Here is a 24,410-nt window from a genome sequence, read left to right as displayed (position 1 = left end):
CCCCTCTCTCCCTCTCTCCCTCTCCCTCTGCCTCTGTGTGTGTGTGTCTGTCTGTCTGTCTTCTGGTTACTCTGAGTTCTGTCAGTCTCTGGTTTCCACGCTCTCTTTGGACTCTGCTCACTTTCTTCCCCTTTTCTCTCCTCCTTCCCTACCAGTCAACTTCCTCCCTGGACCACTCCCTCTCTCATAGGTAATGTTCCTCCCATCTCACTTTCTGGTACTTCAGAGCTCCGGCCTATAACATGCCTGCCATGTTTGATTTCCACTTACTTCCTCACGTATGCATTCAGGCTGGGAAGGAAAGTGTTTCTACAGTAGAGAAACCCCAAGAGCACAGGCCACTGATGCTTCACTCAGCACAGTACCCCCCACCCCAGCTGCCCCTCTAACTCCAGCCACCCGTCTAACTCCAGCTGCCCCTCCAATGACCCTGCTTTGATCACAGGGGGCTTACACTCGCGTTAAATAGTCTCTTTTATTAGAATAGTATTTCTTATTTGGCATGCTCCCTCAGAATGACATGAAATGTACCCTCATTATATCCACCACCTTAGCAGATAATAAATCCATAAAGCAACACAAGTCTTCACCCCCCAGTTTATCTTCTTTAAACTCCACAACCACCTTTCCCTGCTTTGATCACAGGGGGCTTACACTCGCGTTAAATAGTCTCTTTTATTAGAATAGTATTTCTTATTTGGCATGCTCCCTCAGAATGACATGAAATGTACCCTCATTATATCCACCACCTTAGCAGATAATAAATCCACAAAGCAACACAAGTCGTCACCCCCCAGTTTATCTTCTTTAAACTCCACAACCACCTTCACCAGTGTCTTGTAATTTACTATCTCTTGGCCCTTTCCCCTGAGGATGACCTCTAATTATATGTTACAGCACTGTGTCACTCGTGTGGTAAACATAAGACATCTAGTGCAACCCTATCTGTTAATATGTCTTTAACAGTTGCATCCAAACTAGTTAAAACTGAACAGAGGAACAGACCAAGTATAGTCCTCGTGGAGCTCCATTAATATCTCCCATAACACTGAGACACACCTACCATCAAATGCTGCTTGTAGTGCTTTAACAAGTTAGAAATAGCTCTGTTGGTTGTGTGGTCCACAGTTCATTTTATCATGTAGATTATAACCAACAGCTCCCTCCTGATATCAGATGCACTTGGGATGTTGTCAGACTCCCACTCCTCTAAGCTAGTTAACCTGTGGAAAGGTAAGTTTGGTTCTTTTACTCAGCCCACAACCCTAAATTTATATTTCACTCCCACCGTCCCATCATCCATCGTGGGAGCAGCCGTGAGGAATAACTCCCACGATTATGAGGATGGGGTGTAGGTGAAGATAAAGAGGACAGCAGCTCTGTGGTTTATTTGGGTTTGCAAATGTCCAGAAAGAAATAAGGATTTAGCTTGTTTGGGGAGAGTTTATCAAGTAAGGGGGTTGCAGGGTAGGGAACCAAAAGCCTCAGCAAGCTGGAGATGTTGTGGAACATGTGCCCAAGGGAGTGCAGTCTCCCATTTTAACTGCACTTTACTTTCTTAAAAATAGCATACGCTATTATACAGAGAACCAGAAAAATCAAATGCTGCTCAATTGGGACGTAAAAACACGCTACTCACTCTGTACTTTGACGCAGGTAAGGCAAACCAGTGCCCTGGGCATCCTAGGAAGCTCCCTACTAGCTGGGGATTCTAATTCAAAATGGAAAAGTTGTCGGTACAGTCTGCTCTTCAGAATATAGCAAATAAAATATGAGAGAAATATGTTTGAATGGCTACACGGAAGACCAAATCCTCACAAGGGTGGTTAAGAACTGACATAGCATTCTGTAGCAGCACTCTGAGCATGTGACCCTGGGAAGTACTAGGGACTAGCCGGTAGAAAGCAGTTCCTGCCTGATCTGTTCTCTGTGGAGAGGGAGGCAGAGAAGAAATGATTCACCAGTAGAAAGCACTTTTATCTTATAGTGAGATAATGTGAAAAGAAATATTTTTAGGTGTGACGTGCCAAGGAATCTAATGAATGTCAGCCACATGATGAAGACTGAGGGGCTTCACTGATCTGACCTTTTCCAACATGACCTGGGACAATGCCCCACCTGTCACACACCTCCTTATTTGCATGGTTTATTCAGAAAATTGGCTCTGTGTCCCCATTGCCATGCTCCCCTTTGTACACGGTCTGGTTGATTTTCCTTTAGACTGGCATATCTTACATGTGTGCCTCTCATATAACTTGATCTAAGTGTATTTTTAATCTACTTTAGTGTTTGTTTCCTCCCAGTAAACCTACCAGAAAACAGAAACTCAGTTTTATTAAATTCAAAATCACTAACACCTTACGCGGTCCCTAGCGCTTACCAAGGGGGAAAAGAAAGTCTTCAGGCCGAATGAATGTGATAGAAGCATGCTGGGAGGCAGAGCCTGTGAGGCTGGCATTCTATGATTCAACTATATTCTTTACCACACTTTGATTATGAGGCAGATGTACAAAGACCATTTCTAATATAATATGTTATCTAGTTATGTCACTATATACATGCACGTGCATGTTCACAGAAATACTTATATATAATCTAAGCATACTTTTATGTGTACATACATAATTTGTTGATTATACAGTAAACACATGCAACTCTATTATAGTCCAGTCAAAATATGAAATCTGAGTCACCTAATTTCAGTATTTCTTTACAGATCCATGGTAGCATTGTATCATGGCTTACACTGTTCACCTAAGAGTATTCTGACCAATAAAGATGCTTGTTAGAATATTTCCTAGATACAGGACAATACATTATATTTTCACCATGTAAAGAAATCATGGCGTTAAAAAGACTCATCCAAGGCAAAATAAATTATTAGAATCAGATATTTTCAGAGTTTTCTGATTCATCCTTAAATGTGGCTCTCATAGGCTAGTCCAGTAGGCTAGCCCAGTATGAAACTGTTTCTGTCAGGAGGATGCATTTTTTCTCAATGAATAATTTAAAACTCAACTTTTTTTTTCACGTGAACTGTCTTATATCTTGGCAGAGGCATAGTATTTCAATAATTTATATAATTTTGAATATAATATAATGCCATAAAAGCAATTTCTTTGATATTGAATTATAAGAGAATGCACTTAGGCTACTGTGACTAATGACCTAGGGGCCAGCTGCATAGAAAATTACCTTTTAACCCAATTTCATGGAGAATCTGCATGTAACCACCATTGTCTCTACCATCTGGTATATAGTTGCTTGATAACTTTTGGTTGTAACATTAAGAAAAATCAACATAAATTACCACCTTTTTGAAAAGCAGATTAAAAACATCATTAAAAAAAAGTGTACAGGCTAATTATTTTTGGAAGCAGAGTATTAACCTGAATCATGTTTTTATCATTCAAGTTTCTGATTAAAACCGATTCTCAGAATATTTCCTTAGGCAACACTCCAGTCAGTACCAAGGTGAGGTCTATCGTGGTTCTTGGCATGACAGGTGAGCCACACACATTAGTGTGACAATGTATTGCTTTTATAGCGATGTAATGTAGAAATGGATCCTTGGGTCTTCAGAGTAAAAGCAGCTGAGGACTTGCCAGGGTTTAAGTCAGAAAAGGCCAGACTGTGACTCCATCGTTGAGTCTTGCTAGGATTTAAGTCAGAAATGGCCAGACTGTGTCTCCATCGTTGAGTCTTCCTAGGATTTAAGTCAGAAATGGCCAGACTGTGACTCCATCGTTGAGTCTTGCTAGGATTTAAGTCAGAAATGGCCAGACTGTGTCTCCATGGTTGAATCTAGATCACACAGGGCATACAGAGCAGACTCCGGTGAAGTCCTTCCATACACATAGATCGGTAGGTGGTGCTTGGTTTCCGAGATGAAGATTCTGCACTGTGCTGATCTTCCAGCTTTGAAGATTGAGGGTCCGGTCTGAGCTCAATTCTTCCATTTCCTTTTAAGTGCCCTTTGAGTTGATAACAGCCAAAAGCCCAGAGATAGGATCAAGTTATATGATTCAGATTTTAAACTGAAGTCTGAAGACTAGTGTTGTAGTTTGACTTTTGCTATGTGAGAAAACACTGACCAAAACCAATGCAGGGGTAGACGGAGTTTATTTGGCTCAGACTTCAGGCCACAGCCCATCACTGGGGGAGGTCAGACTTCCCAGTCACAGCCCATCACTGGGGGAGGTCAGACTTCCCAGTCACGGCCCATCACTGGGGGAGGTCAGACTTCCCAGTCACAGTCCTTCACTGGGGGATGTCAGGGCAGGAGCTTAGGAAGAACCCACGGAGGAATGCAGGCCGCTGCTAGCTCTCCTTCACCCTTGTGGGCTCATGCTGACTTAGCTTCCTTCGACAGCTGGTGACCATCTACATAGGGATAGCAAGCTCACAGTGAACTGGGCCCTCCCACATTGCACAGACATGCCCACAGGAAATTCTTAATTAAGGTTCCCTCCTCTTGGGTGACTGTGTTGTGTCAAGTTCACAATAAAACTGACAAGGACGACCAAGTAACCTGTATTTCCATTTTCTAGATGGAAGCTATCAGCAGTAGCTGCCCCACACGCTACACTCAGCATTCTGAAACACACAGCACCTTCTCCCACTTCAGCTGTGCATCTGCTTGACTGTCACTGTAAACATGCCATTCTTAACACAAACGATCAGAGACATGAAAAAGGCTTCGACCGTCTGTGTCTGGAGTCTCTATTTTTCTGTCCTTTGTCTTCACCCCAGCACAGCACAGCACAGCACATCTCCCTTGGTAGTTTCGTTCTTAATGAATCCCAGTAGTGTAGGTCTTCCAAATTTACTATGACTCAATACCATGTCCAAATCAAATGGCTATAAACAGCTGTAGTTATTTGTTTTGTTAGCAATACTGCACTCTGCACGCTTTGGGCAGGAAATCTGCAGGCTCGCTGGGATGGCTTGAGCCGTCAGGGCCTAGATAAGCTGCGTGGCCTCTCAGGTTATCTTACTGATATCTCAGAATTTCACCATGTGGCATCAAATGTGGCATCTCCATGTGCTTTCTCCAGCCGGTTGGCTCCGGGGTGGTCACTAATTACACAACAGACCAAGCCCCCAGTAGTCAGTTTTCTCAGCAAGTAGGGCTTACGTGATGACCCACTTTGGAAGCCACACAATTTCCAACCCTCCCATTGGAATCCACCAGTAGAGAACTCAAATCCAGTGCAAGCAGTGTCGGAAAAGGATGGAGCCTGTACTTATAAGAAGGGTCTTAAAGAATCCACAGCCCATGATGGGTAGGAGGGAGAGACTGGCTGTGTAGTACTGGGCTCAACGATGTGTGACACTCCCACCGTCGACACTAACCCTTGCTGATGACATCATCTAGTAGACAGTTTTCCTATAAGAAAGACAGAAAGCAAAGATGGCCATTTTGAATTCCAAGTACTCAGTTCTAGAACACGTTGTTAATTTCTACCCCAAACTTCCCCCCAGTGAGCTTTTTGGACCCAAAGGAAATCTTTAGGCTCTATGCAAGAGTATGTGCCTAAAATCACTGATTTAAGATACTAATAATGATTCTCACCAATGGTGGTATGAGAGAAAACTCAGTCAACTGATAACAAAACAATCCCTTATTTTGAATCTACTGAAAGTCATATTAGATGTAAAAAAAGAAAAAAACCTTTGATTTTTTTCCCTTTTTATTCTTTGCATTTTTTTTCACAGTCTTTTCGGTAAATGCATATCATCTTCATAATTAGGATAATAAATATTATTTACAAAGAACAAAGGAACCAGCTTACTTCAAAGGAGACATTATTTTTCTAATGGTGCTGAAATGGCACATTCATTCTGTGAACACAGAACACCACAATAGCTTTTAGACATAGAATCTGCTAAAACTCATCCACGGAGCCCTGTCGTTGAACCTCGGCGGGCTTTCCTACTGAAACGAAGCAGGTGTAGCTGTATATCTCCACGGCTCGGCTCCGAGGGTAGATGACAGACCCTGGTGTTTTCAGACAGCCTCAGGCAGGCCTGCCGCTGTGGGAGACATTTGCAGAGAAGGCAGCTGGGCTCTAGTTGGACACAGCTGTGCTCTGTTCTCTGGTTTATGTGGAAAATGCTTCACTACCAAGGACAAGGGTAAGGAGTTAGCCCTGGCCGTTGCAGAGGGTACTGGTTGGCTGGTTTCCAAACGCAGGTCACCAGTTTTATGGGATCAGTGACTCCTGGGAAAGCAGGCACCTACTTTCCTTCAGACAAATTCCTGGAAAGGGAAATGCTGGAGCTACAGGGTCAGCTTTACTCAAGTTCTTGGAACACATTGCCAAGTGGTTTCCAGGAAAAAGCTCATTATCAATGCTTAATAAAATGTTGCCCGTCACAGCAGGTTGGAGACATGAAGTTGGTTCATGGAGAATTCAGTCTCCGCAGGAGCTCAGTCCAGAGAGGCAGATCTCCTTAGGTATTTCTGCCCCCGGTCCTCTGTAGTTTGTGGCAGGCCCCTCGGGGCCTCTGTGGTACAGGTCTGCAGAGTGCACCTTACCTCCTCCCCACTGCAGCCTGAGGAGTGGCAGACGTTATGGTCCTGACTTTAAGCAGTATTTTATGTCTGACCCATTGAGTCAGTACAGCTGAAGGCTGAGGTGCAATGGGGATTTGAACCCTGGTGTATAAACACTTCCATGTAAAGACCAGCAGCTATGGATCCTAAAGTCAAAATGAAACAGAAACAACGTTCCCTTACCATCCAAAACATTGAAATGCTTATATAACAATATTGCATTTTCTTTTTGCAAGGTTTTGCAGCAAGTAAATTCTCCTTCAACCAAAACTTTAAACATCGTTGCATAACTGTTACCAACATCTATCATTTCTGAAATCAATGGCTTCTTTGTATCCTCTGATCACATTTGATTTTTCATGTCTATTAATCCTTCATATGCATGTTTGTTGTCACTTGTTACTGAAAAACTATTTTTCAATGAGGAAATCTGCCCTAGAATTTAAGGGTTTTTTTGCTTCCCTGTCCCCACGATTCAGTTTCTGTGTTCAGTTACCGTAAGACAGTGTCAAGAAAGGGAAGAGCAAAGAATGTGATTCTACGGCAGGTGTATCCACTACCCACTGGTACGTGGGACTTTTCCCTCCTAACACTCTCCCACTGCTGACTGTCACTAACTTAGTGCAGTGTAGGACCAGTTCTGGAAATTTTCAAGGGAAAATTGCACAATAGGAAAAGTTGCCCCGTGTCCTCCAGCAAGACCTGCCTTTACCCACCAGCCTGTGCTTGATATTTATAAATAAATGCAAGCTGTTAAGACATTATCTCATCTAGACTGTGAAACAAATAGCAATTCTAAGAATGTGAAAGAAAAAAATCTCTAATCAGAGCACAGATTTGAAGGAGGAGTTCCCCAATTCTTTAAAAGTACTCATTATTTAAAATACACATCTATTGGCCTAAAGCTCCCATGTTACCCACCCTCCCCCCACCAAGGCCTGTGAAAAGCTCTCTGGGTTTTTCCTGTTCGTCACCTGGATATGGGGAACTACTGCTTTAATTGTCACAGCATAACGCAAATTCTATCTGCTTCAAAAAGAAAATGTCATCTAATGCCAGTATCCCTTCCTATTTGGACCCCCTAGGAGACATTGTTACAACTCTCTGATCCCCAAACATCTTGCAGACCTCTTCAAGGTGTTAAAGTGATATTATAATTACTAGTGTCATGCATTTCTAACTGAAGAGGGATGGACTTTCTGAAATCACCTTTCTGATGAACGAGGTGCTCCCCAGAAAACGTCCATTGAATCTGTAGACTAAAGGCTGCTGGGTACAAGTAGGTCACTGCCATTTTCCCGTTCATAGCCAATCAGCTGAACAAGATAGACTGGGAAATATCTGCCTGAAGCTTTTAAATGAGGAAAATGCTACAGTTTCCAACATGATTCAAAGCTGGAACTGAAAGAGGAAAGATGTATTTTTCTCAGACATGTTCTTTACCCCCTAAGTTGTTCTGGCACATTCCATCAGGAGGCAACTCGTGAATCTGGCAAGCTCGCGTTTAAAACTCATGCTTGCGTATTTTTTTTCCTTCTTTGCACTGTCTCTGAGTGATGGGGTAAGGGGAGAAACCATAGACATCTCTGAAATGCCATAAACTATAAAAAGTCAGCTCTAGTCTGTCAGCTGTGGAAAGCCAGGTTTCTGGTTAGATGCAGGCCATGAAGCCATCAAGCACCCACAAGCACAATTTAGAAGAAAAATCACGAAGCAATTTCTTCTCTCTGTTTGAGAACAGCACCTTTTCCAGAAGGTTCGCTGTGAAATGGAGATGGGCTGGTACCTTCTGGGTGTTAGCCAAGATAGAAAGGGAGGTGCCAGCTCTGGGGAAGGACCAATGTTCTATAGATATTGCCAGCCACTGCCAGATATGGGAGGGAAATAAGAGCCAATTCTCCCAAGATTTATAGTTCTGTCTAGCTTGTTGACTCAAGCAGTTTGGAAGAGCTTCAGAAATACAGTTTAACTAAACTAACTCAGACTCCAAGCTTGAGGAGGGCAAAACATTATAAATGATGTGTATGTTCTATTAGAGCCAAATATTTGTGTGTATGTGGGATGGTATGCCTGTGTGTATGTGTGTGTACTGGTGGGCCTAGGTGGGAACAAGGCCAAGAGAATGCGTGATGCCAAATTATGTGCTATCATAATTTGAAGTGGATACTTTTGCTATTTTGGTGTGTGTATGTTTTCTTGCGTGTGTGTGTGTGTGTGTGTGTGTGTGTGTGTGTGTGTGTGTGTGGTCAATAGCTGGGTACACTTTAGAAGTTACAGGTCAATGCTGGTCTTCTATCACATTTTTAAAATTTTGAGACAGGGTCTGTCAATTGAACCTGGATCTCATTGATTCAGATAGGCTGGCTGGCACAAGCACCCAGGATCATTCTTATCTCTGTCCCCAGCACTGAGATTGCAGGCACATGTTGCCATATCCAGACTTTGCTGTAGGGCCTGGGGATCTGAACTCAGGTCCTCATGTTTACCCAGAACACCTTATCCATAGAGCCATCACCCCAGGCCAAAGTCAAAGTTTTGTAATTCTAATTTGCATAGCTCCTAAAGTTAAAAAAAAAACTCTAGCTAACACACATAATGTCTAAAATAAGACTACCCATTCTGCTAAAAATAAATCTGCATGATCTTGTTCATTTGTGTCTGTGGATTTGCATGGCAAACTTTAGCAGACTTTGAAACGGGAGAATGCTGTTTGAGGAAATGAGATTAGAGGAATCCCAGGCTCAAGCCATGCACGGGACAATGACCACAAACTTCATCTTCACTGTATTCTCAGAATTTCTGTAATTCTTACAGTGGCGTGCAGTCTTAATGGAAACACTCACTAAAAGCTTAAGAAATATCAAACAGTATACAATCGATACACAAATCTTCACCTCATAGGTGCTAGAACTTTTCTAGGTCCCGGTGAGTAACAGTCTTACCCTAGGCCTCTACTTCTGCCCTGCAGAGAAGATAAACATAGGATAGAGAATGAAATCAGGGACAACAGAAGAATGCAGTCACTTGATAGTGGCAAAAATCAGTATTCTCACTGCCCAGAGGCTGGGCAGGTGCTCGTGAAGGCCCCGTTCTCAGGGTGCTCGCACAGTGCAAAGGTCCAGTGGGCTCACAGCAGCCTCTCTCTAATGCTCTAGCCCCAACAGGAGTACATCGTTTCCTGAAACGCCTCCTCTCATGCCATCAGCTTTGGAGTTACGACTTCAGTGTGTGGATTTGAAACAGTTGGAGGCATTCAGACAGGAGCATGTACTCCACAGTCCATCATGTCTAGAGAGCATCAGTCAGTCACCCAAAAGTCCACTAGGAAGTTCGTGTTTCACTGGGTTCAGCTTACACTAGGTAGAGGAGAGGTGGGCAGAGCACAAAGAGAAGGGATCCTGCATTATTTCTTACCTAAATAACCTGGTGGACGTGTTTGGTGGGGGCAGGTGTTGGTGGGCACAGTCCACGCAGGTTGATTGAGACTTGGACGGAGGATTGGGGACATGGTAGAGAACTAGTAGATGAGTGCTTTTGCTTGTTAAGCTTCTTTGATGTTGCAATGTAACTGCAGAAGCACTTGTACCCAGGATACAGAAGTTGCCATAAATAAAGATCGATGTGTTTTAATAATCTGTATCTGTAGGCCAGATTAAAAAAATATACCATCCGCCCTTCATCCTGGGCAACCTGAGCAATGCATGCAAGCACAGGTTTTTGTGGCACTGTGGCCTCGGGGACTCTCACGGTGCGCCACCTGGATGTGGCATTGATGTTATTCCAGTGATCAGCCCCTCTGTTCAGACCCAGAGGTCCATGTCATGCATTACAGTTAAGATCACCTTCCAGGGCATCCTCCAAGGGTTTTCAATACCACATCTGATCAACCCATCAGACAAGTACTATCAGTACAAACTTTAATTTGTTCCCTTTAAAAATGGTCTGCACAAGCTTTTAATATGCTCGTTGAACACTCCATGCCAATGTGATTCTTGTGATACACAGATGAGTCACCTGCCTATAGGCTTCTCAAATTATTAGTTATCCTGATCCACAACACTTGAAGAATTCAAGAAAGAGATTAACATCAAGGCTATGAAGATTGATCATTAAAATAACAAACACAAATTGATTCATCTATCAGAAAATGTGAGCTCAGTGGTGGGTGTAGCTCGGAGTGGAATGCATGCTTAGCTTGGATGAAAGACCCTGGGTTCCAGGAAGAAGTCTCAGTGCTTACACAGGTATCCCATTAAACTCAGGGATTCACAAAACAACCCAAGGAAGCAGAAGGGGACAAGCCCAGAGGAAGGTTTTGAAGGGACGCAGGGGTAAGGGATGGTGATGGGGTGAACATGGAGCAAGAAAAATGTCCCAGAACAGGTGCTGAGTCAAATCCCCAAAGTGATGGGAATACGATCACATTAAAAGAAAAACACACATGTATTCACAAATTCAACGCAAATAGTAAGACAAAGCCCAGAAGGTGGACGGTGTGGAGAATGTGACTTCCTGGTTTGGATATGCATGCTGGGAGTTTCTTTACTGCCAAATGCCCTACGAGGCCATGGACAGACGGCTCCAATGGCAGTAAGTCCGAGTGTCTAATTTTTTGGTGACGTGAAGCCAACATAAGATGTGAATTACCTTAGAGAGTCTCACCAGCTCTGCAGCTGTCTACCCAGGATTCATTTCCCATCTGAGTACCACGTGATGGTTGGAGACAGGGCACTGCTAAACCATGGAGTCTAAGGACAGCAAGCAGCCAAAGACAGAGACATGTTATGAATTCAAAGGTTTAGATGGTGATTCATTTAAATGGGTGTGAGTTGAAAACTAATTTAGTGACTTCCTTTAGTGGGGAAAGGTATTGTCTCCAAACCTTATCACTTGAACGTGACCCTCAGAACCCCACAGAGGAAGGAAAGAGCCAACTTCTCCACTAGCTGTCTTCTGAACTCCACATGCATGCAGTAGCACATGCGTGTTCACACTCACACACACACACAATTAGCTAATGCATTAATAAATTTTAAAAGTTAAAAAGTAGGCAATTACCTCCCAAAGTCCACTTTAAGTCCACATGTCGTTAAGAGAGCTTCTGTTGTTCTTTTATCTAAGTGGAAATATGCAGCAATTAATTATCAGCACAGTTATATCTTGATAGCCCCAATTAGAGCCTCATTAGAGAGAGATTGGTACGAGATGCTAGCCCTCTACGTGCCCGCCTTCATTTACCCAATCAGGATGACATCAGCGTGGTGATGTGGCAGTAACTCTTTCCTACATACTAGAAAAACTCACGTTTAAATGAATGAACTATGCCTTTATTACTATGCTGTGGGTCATAAATACTAAAACCATATTCATAGCAATTCAAGATACTTCTCAAAATCTATACCTACTGTTGATGGTTTAAAATCATTACTTTAGGAATGCATCTGAAGGAGTTTGAAATCAGGTAGTGAGGAAAGGAATGTGTGTGCGACTAAGTGACTATAATAACTTCTTCTTGTCCTTTATCATTCATTTATTTAGTGGTTCTGTGCAAGCACTTAGAATGCTGGCTTACCGTGAGGCACCAAACTTCTGAACACTCAACCTCACACCTGGGAACTTCACGGTAGCGAGCCAGTCCAGGGTCAGCTCCTCAGGCTGGCAGTCATCAAAGAGGGCCGTGGTGCTGTCCTTTCCCACTCCAGCCTCAGATGGAAGCCCTGCTGCTTGTTAGCCTGATGCAGCCCCGCACCCTGCTCACGAACACCCTTTCTCCAGGCAGAACTGACTATTGTGAGCTTCGTCCATTTAACCAGTTCTCCACTCCCCAGCTACCTGCCTGGCAGTGAGACTGAGCTCTCCTCTGTTACACACAGCACTGCGTAGAACCCACATCAGACAACTCTGTGCCACGTGAATGCAGAGATGTTTGCTGGATGCATATTACTCATGAAACTTGGGAAGGAAGATGTGAGAAGCATTTCTCTTAGTTTTTTATCTGTCAGCTTCTCCCCTTTAGCTATCTTAAGGACAAGAACTGCCTTTATTTCTTCAGGCCTAGCATGAGTGTCTCCACAGCGCTTGGCAACACTTGGAAGTAAGGAAGAATAGATAGTAATGAATTTCAGTATTCAGCAAAGCATGCTTGTTTTTGCTCCATGAGCCACAGCGCACAGGACAGACTTCAGTGCTCCCTTTATACAACACCTGCTGCTGGCCGCTGATGATTCTGGGAAAAGAGCTTAGCCAGAGGATATTCTCTTATTAGCATCCTCACACCCAATGTTTCTTTCTTGTAGCAAATACTCAATTCTGAATCCCTGAGAGGTGTTCTCCATCGCTGAGGTGGCAGGCAGCACCTGGGGTGCTCAGTCTTCCACCACATGACTTCTCACAGCAAAATGTCAAGTCAGAACATGTTGACGTGTTTCCCAGTCAAATGTTAATGCTTAATATGGGCTCACTCTAATGACGGACACCTAGCATACATGTGGACATAAGATCAGATGGGATTGACAAAAATGGGTCACAGAGGGGACAGAGCACATGACTTTATAGATGACAGTATTTTTATTAAATATGCATATTTGTATCCAAACTTGAATCAGTTAATAAGTTTGATTTTGTAAATAAATTGGCCATAGTTGAGTAAGAGATTGGTGTACAAACTCATCTATAATAGGGGAACGAACATATTGTCTAGCATTTTCAATAGTGGACATTGACTTTTTATGTGTGCGTGTGATTGTGTGTGTGTATTTCACAGTTGAGCAAATATATGTCTGCATCCAATTATATATGTGTGTGTGTGCATGCATGGATTTGCCTGTGGATTCTCGTGCACATGTGTGTGGAGGCCAGAGGTTGATATCAAGTGTCTCCTCCACCTTATTTCATGAGTCAGGGTCTCTCATTGAACCTGAGGGTCACTCATTCAGCTGCTCCTACTGGCCCATGAGATCTAGGGACTAACTGGTTTGTGCCTCCTCGGCACTGGAACTGGAGACAGGCACTACCAGGCCTGGAAAAATTATGGGTTCTGGGGATCTAAAGCCAGGTCTTCCTGTGTGCATGGCAAGAACGTTACTGACAGAGCCATCTCCCCAACCCCTTAAAATGACGCTTCACTCAGCACTGTAACTTTCTATGTAGTAGCTCTCTTGTTCACCAGAAAGTCATGAACAGTTTGCTCTAGATTCCTTCTAGGGTGTGTTTATGTCTTTATTTCTGTTCATTTCACTTAATCCTGAAAAGTTTAGAATGATTATTATTATTGTTATTATTATTAATTTGCTTGGAAAGACCTAAGAGTTTGATGATAATGTATTTCAAATGCCAATAAATTTTGTCATTTAGAAACATTCAAATAACACATGACTTACAGGCTAGTCTCTTCCTCAGTCTTGTCCACAGTTGCATACAACTGAATGCTTTATATTGGCAATCATACCAGGCTTGATTTGTTTATAGAAGAGTTTTGGGTCCATTAAAAATACTCAAAAATAATATTTGAAGTGTGGTTATTTCACTGTAAAGTTACAACTTTATGTTCTAGATTTAAAACTGATTATTGATTGGAAAAGCAGAATGGAACAATTAAAAGAATTTCAGGAAAATATATTTTTCTAATAACTGTCAAGGTGTTTAATTTCCATTTATTTAGATGGTTCCTGGGTCATTAACACACTGGTTTTATTCATCAAGCCTAAGTTACCTTGGCACATACAAGCGATACATGGTATCTGATTGATGTCAGTACCAAAGTGAAGCAGTGTAAGAACACTTCCAAAGCTGGAGAAAAGTACAAGACAGATGTTAAATTCCAGAGTCAAATACCTGCTTCATCACAGCTGGTCAGAACAGGAACCACAGTTGTCAGTAACCTTCCTAAGCTTGGAACAGGCACGATCTATTCCCCATTGTGGCAATCTAACATTTGTGCAGTTATGGAGTCCAGACAGCAGGACCACGCGCTGAGGCTGAGGCAGTTCAAGGAACGTGACACAGAGACTGTGGCTTTCCAGAAGAGACCACAGACTTAGATCCATGCTGTCTGGGGATTCAGTTAGACCATTTGATTTCCAAGAGAATATGGAAATTTAATCCTGGAAGTTAAAGACTTTCTTTTTCAAATTAATATTTTTAGTTTAAAGAATTTTTTATACCAAACATTTCCTAAGTTTTATTCCATGATTAAAGTCAAAGATAAAAGTCAGACACGTGGTCCAACACATCAGAAAACACAGTGTTTTTTCCCACTCATCCTTGTGAGTCCACAGTGCACAAGGGCAAATTAGGTGCTTAAGCCCAGACAGTGAAGATAATGGTGGAACAGAAAGACAGGTCCCGTTCTCTAACTTACTATATGAATAGCAAACGTTATTCATATACAACTTTAATGTTAAAAGCTCATTATTAGGGGGCTGGAGAAGTGGCTCAGTGGTTAAGAGCATTGGCTACTTTTGCAGAGGACCGGGGTTTGACTACCCGTACCCACATGGCGGCTAACAACTGTTCGTTAACTATGGTTCCAGGGGATCCGATGCCCTCTTCTGACCCCTGCAGACTTTGCACAACGTGGGTGCACTTACCAATACATTCATATACATAAAATGTGAAACACTTCATTATTAAATGTTGCATTCATATTTTGGTACTTAATAACTAATAATTAGAGAAAAATAAATCCAGTCAGTTGGGAGGCTGGAGAATGTTCAGTGGTAAAGAGCATTGGCAGCTCTTTTAGAGGACCTGGGTTCTGTTCCCAGCACCCACCCCCCACAGTGGATAACAACTCCAGTTCCAGGGGATCTGAGACCTCCATTGCATTGCATGCACATAACAGCAGGCACTCATACACATAAATTAAAATTAAAATAAATCCAACTCGTAGGCCAAACCTTGTCCGAGTTCTGACCCACCTTTCTGTCCAGTTCAGAGGACCTTAGGGTGTTTCACCAGTGAACCGTTAGGACCCTGAATTACTACTGTGCTTCGCTCTGGTCATATAGATGCTGTTTCTCACCGTGCTCTGTTTTGCTGTTTCAGTTCCTCCGAAAATATATGACATTTCACATGACATGACCATCAACGAAGGAGCCAACGTCACCCTCACTTGCTTGGCTGCCGGGAAACCAGAGCCTTCCATTTCGTGGAGGCACATCTCCCCGTCAGGTGAGTGCTAATGTGGAGCCCCTTCTGGCCACATCCCTCACTCAGAACGTGAGTGAACCCCCTTATTCTTTTGGTTTTTATTCACAAGATGGGCAAGGTTGACAATCTTACAGGTTTCCCTCTATGCTATGAACAGCACGGCTCAAGGAAGCTCAGTATGCCTCCATGCCGTCAGAACGGGCGAGGCCTCTGGATTCCTATGCAGGGTTATTTTCACTTTAACATTCTTGGTGATCGCAAATCAATAGACAAGGCTCAAATGGAAATATTACAGGAGGAAAAACTCTTTATTTAAATGAGTAAGGGGCTTATTCAATCGGCATTCACATGTTAATAGGCCAGCATGAATGGCTAAGGTAATCAAGGGAGAATGGAATTATACAGATTGTGAGGCTGCTGGGTCTAATTTCAAACTGCTGTTCAGAATCAAGGACTTGAGGGTTAGAATTAAATTTTAACTGATGAGGGATCCCAAAGCCCTCATGCTGAAGTGACTCACACACACAGGTCACATAACTGGTGACAGGGGGACTGTGGCGTGCCCATGAGGATATGTACCTCATCCAGAAGACTTGAAGTCAGTTTTAGCAAGCTGGGGCAGTCTGCACAGAAACAGGCCTGCTTGTTCGGCCGCGCTGCTTGAGTGTATGTTCACCACAGAAGGCTGCATTGGCGGGAGGCTTGCTGGGGCCTGCTGGCACTGGCCTGGCTCGGGTTCAGAGGAAGCCTTTGTTGCAAAAGAACAAAACAGTGACAGCAGGGGTCAGGTCCTCCTCTGCCCTTGGCACACATATAACTGCACACACCTGCACACACATGTGCACATGCCACACATAACACATACACACCTGTGCGTGCACCACACGTCACTTACACACATGTGCGTGCACCGTACATCACATACACGTTCGCTTATACCACACATTACATACTCACGTATGCATATGCCACATGTCACATGTACCTTTGCATATGCCATACATCACATACTCGAATATACCATACATCACACAAACACAGGTATATACACAATACATCACACACACACATGTGCATACACCACATATCACACACAGGTGCATATACAACACATCACACACATATGCATTTGTCACACACCACACATGCATATACTACACATTATACAATTACATGCATGTGTGCATGCATCACATATAACACACACCTTTGCTAATACCACATATCACACATATGTGCACACACCACATACATGTGCACATACCACACATCACACATGCATATACCACACATTATATACTTATATGCATGCATGTGTGCACCACACATAACACTAACATACATCTTTGCATATAGCATATATTACATGTGCACACACCACATGTATGTGCACATGCCACACAGTCCACACGTGCATATATCACAAATACACGCATATACACGTGTGCACGCATCACACATAACATACATCTTTGCATATAACACATCACACCCCTGCATATGCCACACATCACATATGTATCACTCATGTGTGCCTACACCACACACACACCACATGTATGTGCACATGCCACACAGTCCACACGTGCATATATCACACATACACGCATATACACGTGTGTACGCATCACACATAACATACATCTTTGCATATACCACACATCACATATGTATCACTCATGTGTGCCTACACCACACGTCTCACACATACAAAGTCGTGCACATACATTACATACACACACAAGTAAATACACATAGAGTGGAGACACATTCGCACTCTGGGGCTCGAGGGCTTCCAGGAATTCCGAGTGACGCTGTCATGGACGAGGCGCCCCCCGTTTTCAGGCGAATGCAGTTTCGTATTTTGTGGTGGCGGTGACGTCAGCCCGGCTGCAGCAAGCAGGCAGATGAGAGCCTTGTACTCCATGGGGCGCAGAGCGCACTCCGGAGCATCACTCTGTCTGCTGATCCTCCTGAATACTGCTTCTGCGTACCTGTCTCTCAGCCCTGCAGTGGGGCTAAGGAGACTCGTCGGTTCCAAGGACTGAGAAATGCTGTTAATGGGAGAGACTCAGTACCCCGCAGCACGCAGCCTTGTGACAATATCCTACCATACACGGCCTATGGAGGCTCAGTAAAAAATCAGCATCGTGTGGTTTCTCTGAATCTGTGTCATTTCTGCAGCATGGTTGGGCTGCAAACTCCCAAGCAGAGCCATCGTGGCATCAGGGACTGAATATTTTTCATAGGCTGATTTGAGAATACTTTTCCAAGGTACACAACTTTTTATGTATGAATATTTTACTGTATAAATATACTTGAAGAAATTACAAAGCCTCAAGAGTTTTCAGTCAAGCCTTGCTTGGTGGTGTTTCTCTGGAGCTGGGAGGCTTAAACAGGAGGGTAGCCATGACAGCAATGCCAGCCTGGGCCATAGAGTGAGTATCACACCAGCCCAGGCATAGCGAGATCCTGTCTCAAAGATCAGCCATCTACCTAGTGAACCCATGCTGCAATTGTCAACCAATCAGTACCATCCTTTCGAAAAGACATTTCCTTCCACTACAGAACCCAGGCAGCCTCTGGGACTGAGGTGACTATTGAGTACAATCCACTATCTGTACTCAAATGCAGAGATCATCAGTCAAAAATCAGTAGGCTCGGTGAGTGAAAAGCTTGTTATACAAACATGAGGCCCTGTGTTCAGATCCACAGAACCCACATAAAAATCCAGATGTGGTGGCACACATCTTAGCACTAGGGGGTGGATTCTGGGCACCAGCCAGCCTCGCTGAAGCACTGAGCGCCAGGTCAGTGCCACATCCTGTCTCTGAAAACAGGGAGGATAATGAAGAAGATGCCCATGGTCAGCTTCTACTGGAATATTTAGGTCCCTTACATTTAATTATTGGCTTATGTGGTTTGGTACTGATAATGTCGTTTTTGTTTGGTTGTTTTAATTTATTGCTTCTTTTTTATTTTATTATCTTTCATTTTATCTTTGTGAATTTCATACGATATATTTTGATATTTAGATCCCCTCCCATAGATGTATCCTTCCTAACCCCCTCACCAAATTCCTGTATACCTATAGTGTCAAGTTTGTGTTCACAAATGGCCTTCAGGGTGGGCTCATCTACTGGAGCCTGGTCAACCTACTAAGTCTCAGCCTTGAATGAGGCTGGCTCTCCATTTTCAAGTAGTCATTGGTGGCCAGTAGTTCCTCAGATAAGGTTGGCGTTTCTTGCCCACTTCTTCCCTGTCTATGTGGGATTTTGTCTGGCTTAAACTTACATGGAACTTGTCCGTGTTCTCAGCATTGCATGACTTCGTTTGAGAAACTGATCAGCTGTCTAGAAAACTCTGTTTCCCTATGGTCATCCACCAACTCTGGCCCTTACCACCTTTCCACACCCTCTTCCACAGTAACCCCAAGCCTTGGTAGGCAGAAGTTTGATACTGGTGTCGTAGGTGGGGATAAGCGCCATGCTGCGTCTTGTTCTCTGCATGTTGGCCAGTAGCGGTTCTCAGTGTTAATCACCATCTGCTGTATGAGGAAAGCTGCTGCTGAGAGTTGAGAGATGCATTAATCTGAGTAAAATAATAAGTCATTAGAAATAAATTTAATACTATATTTATTTAGCAGAATATTTCTATTAGGCTTTCTCCCATGACCTGTGGGCTATCTGGTCACAGGCTCCTAGGCCCGATATCAGTGTCAGCTATGGACTCCATCCTATGCGGCTGACCTTAAATCCAACTGGACAGTGGTTGGTTGTGCCTACACTGTTTGTGCCAGTCTTTCCCAAGTGGCCATCTCTTCCAGGCCAGTTGTTGTAGCTCACAGGGTTCACACCTGGGTAAGGTTCATGATGAATTCTCTCTTCAGGTAGTGTACATAATACCTCCCGCACTATGAAAACTAGGCAATGGACACAAGGACTTGAAGTCAGTACCAGCTTGATTTTTCTTGTTTTTTTTTCTACAGTTCGTGGCTAAGTCCACTGTAAATTAAGTAATGTAAACTATCAGAGGAAAATGCATGTTTTCTAAACTGGGAGACTGAAGGACTTTGGGAGCACTTCGAGATAAACTGATAAATTCAGTGTGGGTGAGACTATGGGTCAGCTGTCTAGCGCCCACCTACCCTGCTATCCCATTTATGAGTAAAGCTTTTAGGATGTCAAAGTTCTCAGACCTTCCATGCAGCTAGGATGCATCTTCTGTACTGTGGTGGACTAGAGGACACGGACAGTCTAAGTTCTTTACTGTCCGACTCTTAAAGAAAATGCTTCTTTGGTTCGGAGAGAGAGCTCAGCTGTGAAGAGTACTGTGTACTGCTTCTGAAGAGCACCGTAGTTCCATTCCCAGTACCCGTGTCAGGTGGTTCACAACCACCTGCAACTCCGGTTCCATGGTAACAGAAGGCTCTGACGCCCACATGTACCTCCACTCACATGCCCATATGCATATATGTGCAGGAATGTACACACACACACACACACACACACACACAGCTAAAAATAAATCTTTTTAAAAGAAGAAAAGAGGACTGGAGGGATGATTTAGTGGTTAAGAGCACTGGCCGTTCTTACAGAGACCAGGGTTTGGCTCCCAGAACCCACATGGCAGCTCACAACGGTCAGTAATTCCAGTTCTGGGAGACTTTGTCACATTTGTCCTCTTCTGACTTCCTTGGGCATTGCACAAAACAGGTGCTCTTACCTACACGCAGGCAATACACGCCTATGCATAAAATAAAGATAATAGACATCTAAAAGGCGAACACATTCATTGACTTTTTCGTTGGAATTGTGCAGTTTACGAATCATCTCTAACAGAGATGTGGGTTTGGCTTCCACAGTTGCAGTAAGTACAGTCTTCAGACAGATATGGAGTACTATTAAAAAATCAAAATTATTTCCTTGTCAGTCATATACACTGTGAGAACTCTATTGCTTAAAATAATTCTAAAATTAGTTCAAGTCGACATGGGCCCAAACCAGAAAGTGATAGTTCCTGTTAGAGTGCTCAGTCTTGTGTTCACTTTGGAAACATGAAGAGTCCACTTTGAATTGTGTGGATGCTGGGCCAACACCATGCACACTACCGTCTGCTCTAGAGGCCTGCATGCTTCTTAGAAGCTGTAGCTGGAACCTAAACACTGAACTTCTTTAAGAATCTTGTTTCAGGTTTGCGATCCTGACACTGCACTTTGCTCTTTGATGTTAGAAAGGAAAAAAATTGAGTAAAACCAGCAATTTATGCTGATGACATTTCAACAATACACGATCTTCAGATTGCAAGCCATGGCTACAGCTTCATTGTGGAACGGTCCTGGATGTGGAGCTTTTGTGAATTTCCATAATGGCTTTGCATAATGGATAATTATATAAAGAGCGAATCTACATAATTATGGCAAGTCAAACTTTTACCATACGATTGCACACCAATAATTTATAGATGCAGTTAAAATTGTCTCTTTGTTCTGAGACTTTCTTTATAATTTTAACTTCATTCCTGTGTTTCCAAAGTCCCCTCTACATCTATCCACGTATTGGTGGGCTGTGTTAAATTGTTTGTATTCAGAACCCTGTTAATGCCTGCTATTTGAATACAGAAAGCAAGAAAATTTTAGTATTTTAACACATATATAAGACCAAACAATGGGCCTAATGATATGATGAATTGATATAAAAAATAATCCCTCATTCACAGAGAAAAGTGCTTATCCATATAAAACAGGAAAACAGAAGCACATCAAGCATTGTACAAAAGATATTTTTCTTTTCTTATGGAACTTGATTTTCTGAAGGAGCTAAGGCAATAGAAATCTGTATGACTAAGAAACAGAGAATACTTTAATGAGGGTTTTTAAGGACCCAAGATGTCTATGACAGTTGGAGGCAAGATCACATGATTACTTTGGAATAAAATAAGGAATTTGTACCTCTATTGTGAAAGAAAAGTATGTCCACTTTTCTTCCTCAAAATGAGCATCATGCATTGCTGTTGGATTTTAAATGTACTCTGACATGTTTTAAATGACATTAATTTCTTTGAACATAACTAAGAATCATTATCACTACTGAATGATTTTAATGTTCTTGCATCATTAACACTCTGATAAGTAGGTTTGTGAACTATTTTTCTCATAATTCAGGAAATTACATCTATATAGAACACATTTAATAAATACTTGTTGATCAAGTTTGTTAAGTGATATACTATTTAGGGTACTATAGTCTTTCCATGATTTGTAAAACTATTTATAGATTAATATTTTTAAAATTAATGTGACAGAGAACTCGATTTACAGTTATCATATACATGACTAAATCATTCCCCAAAAAGATTATAGAAAGAGCCAACAGCATTTTTATCATCATTACATTCTGCTTAAAGAGACAGTATATCTATCCTCCTTAATGCTTAAGAGCACATGGCTAGTACCTGATTTCCTGTGCTGCTCCACAGGCCCTAACTTGAAGCTCCCATTGCCCTTGGTTCTTCTTCAGAATGGAGCTGACAGTAGCGTGGCTATCATTTGGTCATTTTATCAGAGATATTACGGACAAAGAATTTCAAAGGATACACATACAACACTCAAATGCTGGCTAGCCTTAACTGTCAGCTTGAAAAATCATTGGGGAAAAATGTTTCACAGAGGGATTGCTTTCATTGGGTTGTCCTTGGGTGATTGCCTTAACCATGTTAATAGGTGTGTGAAGACCCAGACCTCTCCCTAGGTGAGGAACAACCATGTGAGTAGAGAAATCAAGAAATACATTAAGTACAAGCAAGTGAGCAGGCATGTGTCCATTCCTCTGTGTTCGTGACTGTGGGTGTGATGTGAGCGGCGGTTTGGCACTCTCACCTTGATTTCCCCAGTCGGTGTATCTTACCAGAGCAATGGAAATGAAACCGGAATAACCAAAAGCCCCAAACAGGAGCCATTATTATCAGCATTTGTGTTACACTTAATTTTCCCCTACGATAGTTGCTGGAGAAAATTGGAGATGAGGACCCACCTTGCACTTACCTGACAACGTCGTGTTTCATTTATAAAATGCCAGTGTGGTATCTAGAGGTTTGGACTTTTCTGCATAGAAGTGGGGGAGAAAATGTTTCTGGCTTCCAGAAATAAAAGTTTGAATTATTCATACAGATTTCCAAACCCTGTGGGTAAAGGGAAAGATAACAATCGATGACTGGAGCAGGGCACTGGGGTTTTTGGTTGGGTTTTTGTTTTTATTTATATGGAGAATATTTTCTATATTTTTATTCTGTGTTATAGAAAGGAAACATAAACTATAAAAATAAGAACAAAATAAAAGAATCTTGCACATAGATTTCTGAGGGATTAACATCAGAATAAAGGAACCAAATCTCTCTGAGATTTCTGTATTCTCACTAACATAGACAAAGCTAAGGTGAAGGGATGATAAGGACACAGTGAGGTGACTGTGATGATGGTGCCGTGATTCTGATATCTCATCACCATCATCGTCACCACCATCACCACACCCACCATCATCATTATCATCACCACCATCATTATCATCACCACCTTCACCATCACTACCATCATCACCACCATCATCATCATCACTGTCATCAACATCATCACCATCATCACTATCACCATCACCATCACCACCACCATCATCACCATTATTACATTTACCATCACAATCACCACCAGCAGCAGCAGCAGCAGCATCTATAACTTATCTGATCTCATTTTTTTGTGAAACACAGTTTCAGCCTGTTCAGAAATACTGTGGTGTCTATTTTCAACCATAACATCACGTTCACCGTCTATGCAGTTGTTAAAAGGGAATCTTGTCAAAAAGATCAGCATTCAGGAAACATCTACTAGCATAATTAAATGTTCATGAAATGGAGAAAGACTAATTTTCCCAAACTGGTCAAAAAGAATAAAATGCAACATTTATTGCACATGAAATTTTATCTGAGACTGTGACCTAACAATCTAGACATATTATATCTTCGTGTGTGTGTGTGTGTTTGTGTGTGTGCGCGCATGCACCTACATGTGTGCATGAGCACATGCGCAGGAAACTATAAGTACATTTCATTGAAAGCCTAAGAAATGCTTAGGGAATGCTGCTTTGTAAATTTTTAAGTCAATAACAAGCCATGTTACCGTCTTGAAGACTCATCTTTTAAGTATGGAGGGTCGTGGAATCCACGGAAATATGGTCATTTTTAGAGTGGTTTGAATGCAGCCCAGTACCAGACATGTTGTTTCTGGACGGGACCAGAGCTCTGAAGATGGATCTTGCCCATGCATCACGATAGCATTGTCATTTTGACGATATATTAGTGTAATACATCTTCAGAGCTCGCAAATGAGAAGCTGTCTGGGAAGAATGGAATGAGGGAAAGACTCAATTCAATTACAGGACAAAAGATCCAGCCCAAGAGAAAGAAAGAACTCTCTCAGAAACATTCACTGTGAGACAGGTTATAACTGGGCATCTCATGGAATCTGTTCCATTTTTCCGTCTGGGACATGAGGAATAATTGCAGGTTTTAACCACACATCTGAAAGATAAAATGGCTTTTTAACTTTAATTCAGCACAGACCTGGCACATATTTAAAGCATTTGGTTGATTTAGAGAAAGGCTGTACAAGGCAACTTAATATATAAACCTGTATTAAAAGTTGCCCAGC

At 42.5% G+C, this 24,410-nt stretch overlaps 1 protein-coding gene across 1 annotated transcript in view; it reads left to right on the top strand.

Annotated features, from left to right (window-relative positions):
- The window catches only part of LOC103745602 (neuronal growth regulator 1-like), a 479,137-nt gene extending 463,185 nt beyond the window's left edge, over window positions 1-15,952 (top strand). The window contains exons 3-4 of the mRNA XM_008847560.2: window positions 15,605-15,730; window positions 15,867-15,952. Of these exons, the coding sequence (XP_008845782.1) occupies window positions 15,605-15,730; window positions 15,867-15,952 (212 nt within the window). The remainder of the gene's footprint in view (window positions 1-15,604; window positions 15,731-15,866) is intronic.
- The last annotated feature ends 8,458 nt before the right edge of the window (window positions 15,953-24,410 follow it).

This window comes from Nannospalax galili, unplaced genomic scaffold (assembly GCF_000622305.1).
Source record: "Nannospalax galili isolate Female #2095 unplaced genomic scaffold, S.galili_v1.0 scaffold464, whole genome shotgun sequence".
In the NCBI taxonomy this organism is placed as follows: domain Eukaryota; kingdom Metazoa; phylum Chordata; class Mammalia; order Rodentia; family Spalacidae; genus Nannospalax; species Nannospalax galili.
Note: the sequence above shows the minus strand (reverse complement) of the source record. Positions and strands in the feature narration are given on the sequence as shown.